The sequence below is a fragment of the Haemaphysalis longicornis genome, unplaced genomic scaffold, assembly GCF_048455015.1.
Source record: "Haemaphysalis longicornis isolate Haplotype H1 unplaced genomic scaffold, Haemaphysalis longicornis Haplotype H1 scaffold_9, whole genome shotgun sequence".
NCBI lineage: Eukaryota > Metazoa > Arthropoda > Arachnida > Ixodida > Ixodidae > Haemaphysalis > Haemaphysalis longicornis.
This window is the reverse complement of record NW_027526460.1, coordinates 74,403,494-74,416,827: the sequence shown is the minus strand read 5'-3', so window position 1 is coordinate 74,416,827 and position 13,334 is coordinate 74,403,494. Positions and strand designations below refer to the sequence as shown.

Below are 13,334 nucleotides of genomic sequence, written 5' to 3'. Positions count from 1 at the left end.
CATCGCTGGTTGTGGCTTCATCTGCAAAGTATCAGGTGGTCTACCTGTTACAGGCCTAGAAATAGTGCACTGGGATGCCTTTATGATTTTTCGAACCTGTTTCTGGATCAGCTCGATCAATACAGCACACCCATCCGGGCAGAGATCTTTGCTGCACTGTAGGAGTAACTTCAACCCACGAGAAATTGCCGGTTTTCAAACTTCAGGCGCTTAAATTTTTCAGCTACAGCATCTGGTGAATTTTCGAGTTGCGGGCGCAGAATTCGTCGACGTCTAAGTGTCTGCCGGCGACATAGTTGAGTGTTGTCACGCTAGAAAATGTACTTGATAGCCTCTGGCGTGAAGGGAGGTTAATGTGGCCTTGTGGCAAAGCAGCAGGGTGCAAGCGGCATCCCAGACACCAGCTGGCGAACAAACAGTTGTACGAGTGGCTTTGCCAAATCCTGGAACGACACAACACTACTACAGTAGGGAGAACGCTTCTTCACCACCAGTGCCTTTCACTACTGCTACACTTCCAGCACTCGCGGGCAATAACAGCCAGCTTGCAAGCAAAAAATGGTGCTTAACTTATCTGTGATATCATCATCGTCGGTCGGCAGTTTTCAGGGATTCGATGATTGTGCAATGGGAAAAAAGAACTTTATTTTGCAAGACCAGTGTGGGGGGCCTGTGCCTGGTGCGGGTGCGAGTATTACGAGAGTAGACATGATACTAATGAGGTTGTAATGTAATGTGGTTTGAAGGTGCTTTAAAACAATTTCAATGACAACTCTTGCCCCCCCTCCTCCTACCCCCTATATCTGCTACGTGTTCACCCACAAAAAATTTGTACGTTTGGAATGTTTTCTATTCACAGCGCTTGCCAGCATGGAGTTGAAAGTTAGAGCGCTAAAAACGAGGCAATGTGTTAGACACAAAAGTGAGCTTCTGTGCTCAGTTTATTTTTGAGGGGAAGTATGCAATATGTTTTCTGAGTATGCGCCTACACAGCTGAAATACTGCGACCTGCTGTGTTCATGTTGCTGGTTTTAGAAAAGGCTACTTGTTTGTTTGTTGTCTGCTGCAGTTAAACAATCTCTTTTTTCACCTTGTTGTTTATTCTCGCAGGAAATATTATCGACTGTGCCTTCACTCTGACCTTCAATAACAAGTATGACAAGCTGTTGGAAGCGGTTCGCGATGCCACCAACACGGGAATAAGGGTGAGAATCACTGGCTGCTTTGTAATAGTCGGCGTTTCGTCACATGTTCATTTGTATGGGACTGTCTATGGCGGAGGAAAAACAATGCATTGTATAGGTATTCGGGTCTTGTTAAACAGGGGAAGACCATGCCTCCCTTGCAGCAAAGTACCATGTTGTAAAATGCTTCGAAGGCAAGTCAATGCAGCTGAACAAGGCTTCATTCATTCACACAAGGAAATTCTTCAAACCTAATGCATTCGACATTTAGCTCTGCTCTTCTGACAGTGCTCCCATCTGCAGTTGGTTTCACTTTTTGATAACTTTGCATGAATGATGGGAGGTTGACACATTTTACTGTCTAAAGTTGCCGGTTTTGTATGATGTGCTATGCCATAAGTGGCAGTCAGTATGCAAGAATGAAAGCGCGTACGCATGTTAGACCTACGTGTATACAGTTCTCTTTTTTGTTTGACAAGTCGGGGTGGACCCCCCACAGGTGTTGCCATTGCAATGTGAATGCTGGGCCTGCTTTTTCGGAGCCCAGTTAGACCGAGTTAGTTGTCAGTAATCTAGAGACTGGCAGACTATTTCAGGGTCTAGACTTCCCTAGGCTGCTAGACGCTTTCCGGAAACCTGTGAGATAGCGAATGAGACTCTCAATCAGATTGCGCTAAGTCTGCAAACTAGCCTGTGATGTGCAGTCTAGTTCATGCTTAGGATGACTTTGTTGGCCATTTCAGCGTAAGTCAAGGGTGTGGCCTCATGCCGCTGCTTGCGGCGCGATTGAGTGCGTTGTCCCAGTCAGTTCTGACGCAGCGTGAGCGACAGATCTTCTGCTATGCACCTGTCGGCGCAGTGGCTACAAAAACGTGGCACAGAAACAATCGAGCGAAATTTTTTAATAAAATCACACTCAAGTACTCATAAACAGCAATTGGGTGTTTTTAACGCACCTGCAGTTGTGTTAACAAAATTATACATTACAACAAAATATTCACAGCCTGCAATGGCTCCGTTTAGGAGTCATGTTTTCAATTAGGAACTGCTGAAGCTTTTTTCCTCCTCTTGGAAGTGGCGGTTACGGCCCTTGGTTGTTCGGGTGTGTGCAGTGATTGTGTGTTTTGCTTATTAAAGGAGCCATGAAGACAAAACACAAGTTTGGTTCATTCAAAAGATTGCCTTGTTAGAATCATACTGACACCGCTTTTAACGTTAACTTCGCTCGAATAAGCTATATAATTAGGGAAAAAAAGGAATGGCCATGCGACCCACTAGCTCATTTCCCGCAACAGAACCTATGATGTCATACCAGACTGCTCTGCGATAGGCGGAGGCAGACAAAAGAAAACGCGAATTAAGCAGAGCTTATAAGCTTGCCGAACGAGCTCTTTGCACCTAAATGTAATGCATATCCATTTTACAGCAGTAAGAATGGTGCGGTAAACAGCAAAAGTTACGAAAATACACGTAAACATAGAAGTACCGATGCGCACTGCTGTTGGTACTGGGCGCACTATGCTTGTTTTAGCTGCACAGCAGTCCAATGCTTTGGAGTTGTTTTATACGACGCTGGCCGATTGGCGTAAGCGACGTTGCCTTACGTAACCCTGTTTTTCAAGCATACTGCTGTTTCATGAAGCGATTACTTTCTACCGTAACAAAAACAAACCAAGTTTAAATACGGTCAAAAACAACGCAACGGCGGCGTGCTGAGTATGCTAGCGCCATCTGGGAGGTTTGACGGCAAGCAAAGCTGCAGAGCCGAATGGCGCAGTGGAAGTTCTTCTGTATACGCGCCGTTATGACTTCGTTGTAGACGTCACCAAAACACACTATTTGGTGGAAGAATCAAAATTTTAACCTAAATTGATTAATTTCTCGGGGAATACGGCATCATTTGCTGCCGCGCAAGCGCTAGGGACACTATAAAACTCGAAATCTTTTGAATAAAACAAACTTTTATTTTGTCTTCATGGCTCGTAAGCAGTGAGGGTGTTTGGCTTTTATAAGCATGTGCGATATCATCAACATTCGGCTGAACTCAGCCGGAGGGTTGTTAAAATAGGGCAATTATTTGTATTCCATTAATAAGTGATGCAGTTTCCTGCGTAATGGTGGTGTCGCAGAGATTGTAATAGCTGACATCTGTTCCGCGTTGCAGACGGCTGGAATAGACGTCAGGCTTTGCGACATTGGCGAGGCCATCCAAGAAGTCATGGAATCTTATGAAGTGGAACTCGATGGCAAAACGTATCAAGGTGAGTTTATGCTGGAGATTAAAGGTGTTTTTCTGCTCTGTTGTGCCATAACATTTTCTTTTTAAGCCTGTTGAAGTTCGAAGTCAGGTTGTATGCAGATCTGGGAAATTATTCGACCATTGTGGCTCAGCTGTGCCTTAGAACTTTTGGCATGTGTGTGGCTCTTGGGGCAGCGACGTTAGCGAATAAAGGAAACAAAAACAAATGACTAACACGCACAACTGGAATTTTGCTGCTGAGAGAGACCCTACCACATCAGTGAGAATGATTGCCCGTCAGAATTTTTTTTTTTTTTTCCCTCCTTTTTATATCACTGTTGTCTACAGTAGTAGGTGCAGATCTCACTAAAGCACTTGGAAGGTGAGAGTGTCGGAGAAGAATGAGCGAAGCATGACTGATAAAAAATTTCGCTTATCCCACCTGCGTATTTCCTCAGTGTTCTTGCTTCCAATCAGTGAAAGTGTATGATACATTCGAATTGAGTAAATATAGGGCTCGTTTCAGTGGCGCAGCAGCAGAGTGTTGGGTTAATTGCAGTTTATTTTTCGAGCTGCTTGTTAAAGGGGCCTGCAGACGAAACACAAGTTTGGTTCACCGGAAGATTGCCTCACTAGAATTATACCCACACCAATTTTAACACATACTTCGCTCAAATAAGCCATACAATTAGCAAAAAGGGGAATGGCCATGCGACCCACTACCTCATTTCCCGCAACAGAACCCATGGTCATATGCACTTCTGCGCGGTTGGCTGTGGCCGGCAAAATCAAACGGAAATTAGGCACGGCTTATAAGCTTGTTGAACGAGCCATTTGCACTTAAATGTGATGCATATTCATTTTACAGCAGTAAGAATGGTTGGGTAGACAGTGGAAGTTACGAAAATGCACGTAAACATAGAAGTACCGATGCTCACTGCTGTTGGTACTGGGCGCACTATGCTTGTTTTAGCTGCACAGCAGTCTGGGGCTTTGGGGTTGTCTCACGACACTGGCTGATTGGCGTAAGCGACGCTGTCTTATGTGACCCTGTTTGTCGAGCATACCCCATGTGTCATGATACGATTACTTTCTACCATAACAAAAACAAGCCAGGAGCAAGTACGGTCAAAAATAAAGCAACGGTGGACACCGGTCCGTGGCTCTGTATGGTAGCGCCATCTGGGAAAACTGACGGTAAGCAAGGCTGCAGAACCTACTGACACACTGGAAGTTCGTTTGAATACCCGCCCCTGTGACTTCATTGCTGACGTCACGAAAACACCCGATTTGGCGGGAGAATCAAAATTTTAAGCTAAATTGATTAATTTTTCAGTGTGCGGCATCATTTGCTGTCGGGCAAGCACTGGGGGACCATAAAACATGAAATATTTCGAATAAAACAACCTTGTTTTTTGTCTGCATGGCCCCTCTAGTTGTATGGTTGGTTCCCTGCCACGGGTGCATTTTCGCAACTTTTAGTGCCGATTTCACGTAAGGTCATTTTTGGGGGAGGTTAGGTTACCCGGTGGAAAGCAGCGGCTCTCGGTGGCATCAAACTGAGAGAAAGAGAGGAAGTAAACTTGAGTGGAATTGAGGAGAGGTTTCAGGGAGGCGTCCTCATACTAGGATGCCTTGACAACTGCAAGTCATGTATTGGTGGGACATTTACACCCGAAGGTGCACAAATGGGTGTAGAGAACTACGGAAATTGCAGAGTTCCTGTGCCTTTTACAAAACTTTTCTCGCTCTGCCATGGCACGAGTTGTTGTCACTCGTCATTGCGCAAGCAGTTCCTCCGCACAGCCTGGTTCATCTCGTCTTTGCAGTGAAGGCCATTCGCAACCTCAATGGCCACTCGATCGGCCCGTACCGAATCCATGCCGGGAAGACAGTGCCTATTGTGAAGGGTGGCGAGGCTGTCAGGATGGAGGTCAGTCAGTTTTGAGTTTCTTCTTTTTTAACATTGTGACTCGTTGAGGGGAACTGGTTTGTTGTCCCTCCCTTTCTTCTAAGTGGGGGGAACGTGTGCTGCTTTAGCAGTTGAGTGGCACAGACTGTTGCCATTGATGTTCTCAAAGGCTTCTTGTGCGACCGGGACGAGCCTGCAGAAGAATGCACGTCAGTTGCCTTTTTTTGCCATGGAGCGATGCCGATGTTTTAGCACCTTGGGCAGTCTAGCTTTTGTGCCTTTTTTTGTTGTTGTTGTTGTTGTTAAAGAACAAGTCGTGCCTTGAAATTGCGTAGGCTAGGAATACATTTGTGGGCTGGTCTGACCTTTTTATGGAGGTTACATAGAATGTGCAGGTACATGGTTATTTTTTCTCTTTTTTTTTTCCATGCAGTTACCGGATAAATGTTTGCTGCAAGTTTCTGACTATTTGCTTGAATGAGGAATCACACCATCTTAGGTGATTGAAACGTAGTCTTTTTGTTCATTTTCTAATTTTCTCTCTTAAAGTTAATTATTGTTATTATTTTTTTTTTTTTTGCCTTTGTGAAAGAATGATCTACTATTTTAGATAAAAACAATGCATCCTACCGCTGCTTTTTTCAGAATGCCCACTGGTCACATGACAGTAGCTGTATGTACCCCATGATGCAGAAAGCTTTCCTGAGCTCTAGTGAAAAAAGATGCTAACTCAGCACACTGCTTTTGTGAGGATGGGGCCTACCTTTTGGGAGGCTTCCTATTTTAGAACAAAGAATAAACCGCTATCTGGGACTTTTGAGCAGATAAAGGTGGTGTTAATTTAGAATTCGAGGTTGTATGAGCAACATCTACATTGCCAACTGCACCAGAATCGCGCCTTGCCCAAATTTACTTTGAACGGGGCAGTAGGTGGGTACTGCCGAATCAAGACCTGAGATACGACCGCAATGATTCCGCATGCCCGAGAACTTGGCTGAAACCGTGTTTTAGTTTCATGAAGGATGTATGAGCGGCTATTCAATTTGGCATTTCCTTAGCTGTAAGGCCCCAGGCCCTACGCAGTCTTTTTGTTTGTAAAAATGGCACAGGACGACTCTTGGTCGATAAGTTTACTGGGGCCTTGAATCCATTTGTTTTCCTTTGCTTTCTTCTTGTGTAAACTTGCTCCCTCTCCATCGGTGTCCTCCTCCTCTGCGTTGGGTTTTTTGCTGCTTCAGCGAGAAAGGAAGGATTCTGCAGTGGGTTCTAAAGTGTCCGCTGCGCGTGCATGCAGGAAGGTGAGGTGTACGCCATCGAGACCTTTGGCAGCACGGGCAAGGGCTACGTGCACGACGACATGGAGGTGTCGCATTACATGAAGAACTTCGACACCGGCCGGGTGCCCCTGAGGTGAGAGGGAATTTCAAGCAGAGCAATCAATCCCAATTTCCTGCAGCTGTGCCACGCAGTTGGTAGTCGAGATTGGGAATCTAAGACAGAGAGAGGGTGCAGCATGTGTTCATTCATTTTGTTATAGGGAACACACAGAAAATGTGCAACCTGCTTTATTATTCGTTAGATGGGGTCAGTTTGTAGCTTGTTACTAAATGTGTTTTGACGGGAAATTTATGCTTCATTACAGAGTGATGTCGCCCTTTGGGGTCGTTCAGCGAGTGTGAAAGGTGCCACTTGGCATCGCATCCTTATCTAAGTTTCTCATGATTATTATTTAGTCCAAACGCAGTTGCATTCAACCTGGCATATTTTTATTCTGCTGTGGGAGTCTTTTGATTATTGTTGCACACGGTTGGCTGCTGTGATTCTCGAGCTCTTAGCATGCCAAAGCAGCAGAGGTCACCCCTGTTTAAGGGGGGACGCGGCTTTCAACTTCGGAAAAACGACCAAAACATTTTTTTTTTTTAAGCCGCATATTAGGCTTCTATGTTTCCTATTCTGTGCGTCTGCAAAGTTTGTCTGCTGAAAAGTGTCACAAAGTGGCATAAAAAAATACTTTTGCCAGGTGCACTGACAATATCACAAAATGGCGAAAAAAAAGGCAATTTTTGGAGTGCTGTACAGTCGAACCCCGCTACAACGAATGCCACTTCAACGAAATTTCCGCTTCAACGAAATATTTCCAATTCCCCGTCAGCTAGCCATAGAAGTCAATGCAACAAAGTCCTCGCCACAACGAACCATTTGTCAGGCTTGCTTTCGCTTCAACGAAATTTTCGATGATTTGGGCTGGGTTTGAACAATTATTTTACAATAAAATAAGCATAGCGCCAGCTATCTGTAACTTTATACATTCAGGACGCTTAGTTTCACCGAAAATGCGCGTTGCAACCACACCGCCACGCCACCCAAAACAAAACAAAAAATAACTCATAGGCGCACGCCATTGCTTGATGGTGATAACGATGTGGCTGGCCGTCTTTACACGAGGCGCAGGCCCGCTTCGCCAAGGCGGAGCCCCAGAGCTACAGCCAATCCGTATCCAGTTGAAATTGCATGAATGTGCTCCGCTGCTGGCGCGGTGCCGTCATGTATGCGTTGTGAGCAGCTGTCCTTGCCGTTTTCCTTCTACCATTCTTCATAGCCAAGAGCGAAAATCATGTTTGCGCGTTTGGTCTTGAAGCCTAGTCATCCTATCTTAGTCGCGAGCGCGCGGTCCTGTTAAGGGGGGACGTGGCTTTCAAAATCAACTTTTTTATTTCTGTGTGGATTTTGATGAAAATTGGCACAGCAACTGGAAATGCTTCTGTTATAACACCATAAAAATTTCAATGTAATATTTTGATAACTTTTTCATTTATTAAATTTTCTTTCTGTTCCGCTTGTACCGAGCTTGAGCGACTTATAAAACATGATAGAAAACTTGTTCGGAGTGCTTTGCATACCCAAATGAACGGACGAGGTCGTGACAGTTTTAGAATTTTTTTTTACAACACAATGTTTTTTAGTTTTCATTTTTTTAGAGGTTAATGAGCAACAGGCATGTCGACTGCGAACGACTATTTGAATTAAAAAATCACAAAAAATAAATCTGGAAAACCAAGAGTGTCACGACCTGAACTGTTCATCGAGGAATGTAATGCAAGAAACGGAATCAAAATAGCCCCAGCGGTCACAAAGAAATCCCTGGTACAAGCGTCACAGGTGGCAAAAAAAACTGTTTTGAGAAAACGGCTTCCGAAGTTGCAACATAGGTTTCACTTATCAAAAGTTGTCACGGTTGTAGCCTTTCATGTCCTTTTGAACATGGGGCTTCTGGAAGGCCTTGCCTTGAAATTGGAGTGCCTTTTACAGCCTTTCTCTTTCCACAAAACATCATTTTCAGCTCCTCTGTGAACAGTACATGGCCCAGTTAGCAGACAAAACGGAGGGGGAGATGGCTTTCAATGGGCTTTCGATGCAAATTAGGTTAGCTGGTTGGCAGTATCGCACTGGACAACTTCCCTTTGCAGTGTTGTCCCCATGGCAACAAGTGAAGCGTTTTTTTTACTTAAATTTGAAAATTTCTGGCTTCTTTTATGTTTTATTACTTTGCCTGGCGCAGCAATTCAGTACTCATAGGTGTTCATTGCCAAAAGTTTGCATACCATAAGGGTGCAAACGAACTACTTTGAAGCTTGGTATAATACTGTGCATAACTCCAACTTTGATGGAAGGGTTTTTTTTTTCACTACTTTTGACGGCATCCAACATTTCTGGCAGCACAGTCAGTATGCCCTAAACCATGATTATATGCATTGGTGCCAATCATTTCCCTACAAAAATCACTGTTAAATACTGCGACAGTGAGGTAAATTTTTAACGCAGAGAACATATTTTTATTCCTATATTCCTAAATCAAACCTGTTTGCATGATTATTAGAAGCGCACGGGAAACGTTGCGTAAGAAAGGCGATATGGCTCGCGCGCATCGCAGCGCACGCTTACCGCGACATATCGTACTTTGATTATCCCTGATATGGCTTGTCAGGTCGCTTTTAAGATTAAATCTAACGTCGCAGGCATTAATTACAACTACTGGCGTTCAATTGTAACCGGTTGCGCAGACATGTGATGCTGCAATGCGCGTCGGCTATGCCGTGCGCGCCGCAGCGTTTGACGCGTCGACTGTTTCTTTCCCAAGGCTAGCGACTAGCCCACAATCAAATCACAGCAATAACTAAGCGTGTAAACATCGCAAATCCGACTAAAAGTTCACTTCACGAACCGCTATCGCAAGCGCGCACACCGCGTCACCCTCCGGGGTCTGGCGACGGCAGAGTCACGCGCCCCACGAAGCGTTCGATGACCTCCGCCTTTCGAGCCACACAACTTCCCGTAATCTGGCTCGTGATCTCAGGCATTCCTATCGCGATAACGTCCGTGCTGAATACCACCGATTGAATAGAAACTTGGCCGAGCGAAGCACCGAAAATGAACTCAAACCGCACGCTACGCAGTTCTGGCGGCCGCCATCTTGCATTGCGCCGCGACACCCAATCAGGAGGGCCCTCTTGGCGCGGCCCGACCGGAGGACGAATAGCGCTTCAGCATCTATTTCTAGCTTCGTTTGTGCGTCATTTCTTTTCTGCTGTTCGTGCGTTTGTGAATGAACGAAGATAAAAGAGACGCGGGGAACCGGAAAGATGAACGCTCGGCCGATCTAACGATATCAAAATGGCTGCGCCCGATGGCACCGTTGCGGAGATACAGCGCTCCGAAAATCGCCGTTTTTTCGCCCTTTTGCGCTGATAGTTTGTCACCGCGCCTGGCAAAACTATTTTTTTATGCCACTTTGCGACGCTTTTCAGCGGAAAAACTTCGCAGACATACAGATTAGGAAACATAGAAGCCGAATATGTGGATTTCAAAAAAACGATGTTTTGGTCATTTTTCTGAAGTTGAAAGCCGCGTCCCCCCTTAAATGCAAGCGCGCGCGTCTTGCCTGCCAAGGTCAGTAGCTGCCGTGCCCTGTCAGAGGATAAGATAACGGCACTGCTCCTGCCACAAGCGAGAGGGGGGCTTCCCACCGCCTAGCAGCTATCTGCAAGTAATCAGCTCCCTCCGTAACGCGTTCTTTGGGTGGTGAAAAAACAGATAACCATTGGTATGTTTGTTATCCGAATAAACATGAGTTATTGCGCGTCACTCCTTTTTCTAAACATTGTATTATGCTGCCAATGTTGCGGAAACGCACGGGGCTATTTTTCTGGCCTTTCCGTGGTGTGTTGGGGCAGATTTCGCCTCAACGAATTTTCGCTTCAACGAAATTTTTCGCACGTCACATCAATTTCGTTGTAGCGGGATTCGACTGTATTTCCGCAACGGTGCCACCGGGCGTGACCATTTTGATATCGTTACACCGGCTGAGCGGTCCTTTTTTTGGATCTGCTCGTCTCTTTTATTTTCGTTCATTCACAAACACACAAATGGCAGAAAAGAAACAATGCACAAACGAAGCTATAAATAGATGCTGAAGCGCTATTGGCCCTCCGGTCACGGCACACTAAAACGACCCTCCTGATTGGGTGTCGCGGCGGCAACGCAAGATGGCGGCTGCCTCAACTGCGAGCGCGCATTTATGAGTTCATTTTCGCTGCTTCGCTCGGCCAAGTTTCTGTTTAGTCTGTGGTATTCAGCGCGGATGTTATCGCTATGGGAATGCCTGAGATTACGAGCCAGATTACAGGAAGATGTGCGGCTCAAAAGGCGGAGGTCATCGAACGCTTCGTGGTGCGTGTGACTCCACCGTCGCCAGACCCCGGAGGGTGACACGCGGTGTGCGCGCTTGTGATAGCGGTGTGTGAAGTGACTTTTAGTCGGATTTGCGATGTTTACACGCTTCGTTATTGCTATGTTTGACTGTGGGCTTGCTAGCCTTGGGAAAAAAACGGTCGACGCGTCAAACGCTGCGGCGCGCACGACATAGCCGCTGCACATTGGTGCATCACCTAACAGTGCAACCGGTTATGATTGAACGCCAGTAGTTGTAATTAATGCGTGCGACTTTAGATTTAATCTTAAAAGCGACCTGACCAGCCATATCAGGGATAATCAAAGTACGATATGTCGCGGTAAGTGTGCGCTGCGAGAGCGCGAGCCATATCACCTTTCTTGCGCAACGTTTCCCGTGCACTTCTAATAATCATGCAAACAGGTTTGAGTTAGGAATATAGGAATAAAAATATGTTCTCTGCGTTACTGTGGCAGCATTTAACAGTGAATTTTTTAGGGAAATTATTGATACCGACGCATACATCTATGGCTTATGGCGCATACTGGCTGTGCTGCGAGAAATATTGGGTGCCTTGAATGTCAAAAGTAGTAAAAAAATGCTCGTGCATTGAAGTTTGAGTTATGCAGAATGTTATACCAAGCTTAAAAGTAGCCCATTTGCATCCTTGTGGTATGCAAACTTTTGGCAATGAACACCTGCACGTATGAGTACTAAGTTGCTGCTTCAGGCAAGATTATAAAACATAAAAGAAGCCAAAAGATTTAAGTAAAAAAAGAATGCTTCACTTGTTGCCATAGTGACAACACTGCAAAGGGAAGGTGTCCAGTGTGATACAACCAACCAGCTAACCTACTTTACATTGAAAGCCATCTCCCCCTCCATTTGGTCTGCAAACTGGGCTATGTACTCGTCACAGAGGAGCTGAAGATGATGTTTTGTGGAAAGAAAAAGGCTGTAAAAGGCACTCCAATTTCAAGGCAAGGCCTTCTAGAAGACCTATGTTCAATCAAAAGGACACGAAAGGCTACAACCTTGACGACTTTTGATAAGTGAAACCCATGTTGCAACTTTAGAAGCCGTTTTCTCAAAACCTTTTTTTTTTTTTTTTTTTTTTTTTTTTTTCGCCACCTGTGTCGCTTGTTCCGGGGATTTTTTAATAACCGCCCGGTTTATTTTGATTCTGTTTTTTGCATTACATTCCTTGATGAACAGTTCAGGTCATGACACCCTTGGTTTTCCAGATTTATTTTTTGTAATTTTTTAATTCATGTAGTCATTTGCAGTCGACATGCCTGCTGTACTTAACCTCTAAAAAAATGAAAACTTTTTTAAAAAACATTGTGTTGTAAAAAAAATTCTAAGACTGTCATGACCTCGTCCGTTCATTTGGGAACGCAAAGCACTTCGAACAATTTTTTTATCGTGTTTGATAAGCCGCTCAAGCTCGGTACAAGCAGAACAGGAAGAAAATTTTATAAATAGAAAAGTTTTCAAAATATTACTTCTAAATTTTTATGGTGTTATCACAGAAGCATTTCCAGTTGCTGTGCCAATTTTCACCGAAGTCCACAAAGAAATAAAAATGTTGATTTTGAAAGCCACGTCCTCCCTTAAAGGAGTACTGACACGAAATTTTTATGTTGCGTTTTTTTCGCTGCTATGCGTGCCTACCAGCCCACTAATCATAGAATGACAGATTAGACGGTCGGGCGCAGCGTAAACATTCATTTACGGCGTCGTTTATTCGTGCCAGTTTCGGTTTCGACAAAAAAACGCCGAGCGGCCGCCATGACAGCATGTATGACATGGCGTCACCATTCTTGCCGTATCGCTGCCTCTCTGGAAGCGCGCGCGAGCGAGCGCACGCGCGCGCCCAGACCGGCCGAGGTCTTCGCCGTCCCCACAGGCCCGGGCAGCATGACGTCAGTCCCAAAACCATGACGTGTACACACGCCCGAGCAGCGCGCGCCAACCACAGCTAGCGCGTCGGCTTCGTCACGGGAGCCCCGACGTCGGCAGTTTGGGGCACGTAGCAGATGATGTCACGTCGGCCCGCTCTGGGCTTTCTCGTGCGGGCGAAGATTAAAATGGATTTTAAATATGTTTCGCTGAACGGTTGCTGTTGAAACTTGCTGGGAGATATCTCCTGATAAAAAGGAAGCGTTTTACATAGTTATCTCAGCTTTGAAATTTCGTGTCAGTACTCCTTTAAAACTTTCCTGCACACGAGGACAGCAGTGATTTTAGGTACTTTAGCAAACAATTTTT

The 13,334-nt window shown here is 45.2% G+C and overlaps 1 protein-coding gene across 1 annotated transcript in view; it reads left to right on the top strand.

Moving 5' to 3' along the window:
• Positions 1-13,334, top strand: part of Und (methionyl aminopeptidase und) — a 50,928-nt gene that overhangs the window by 27,229 nt on the left and 10,365 nt on the right. Inside the window, 4 exon segments of the mRNA XM_077683347.1 lie at positions 1,111-1,205; positions 3,349-3,445; positions 5,253-5,356; positions 6,630-6,745. Coding sequence (XP_077539473.1) covers positions 1,111-1,205; positions 3,349-3,445; positions 5,253-5,356; positions 6,630-6,745 — 412 coding nt within the window.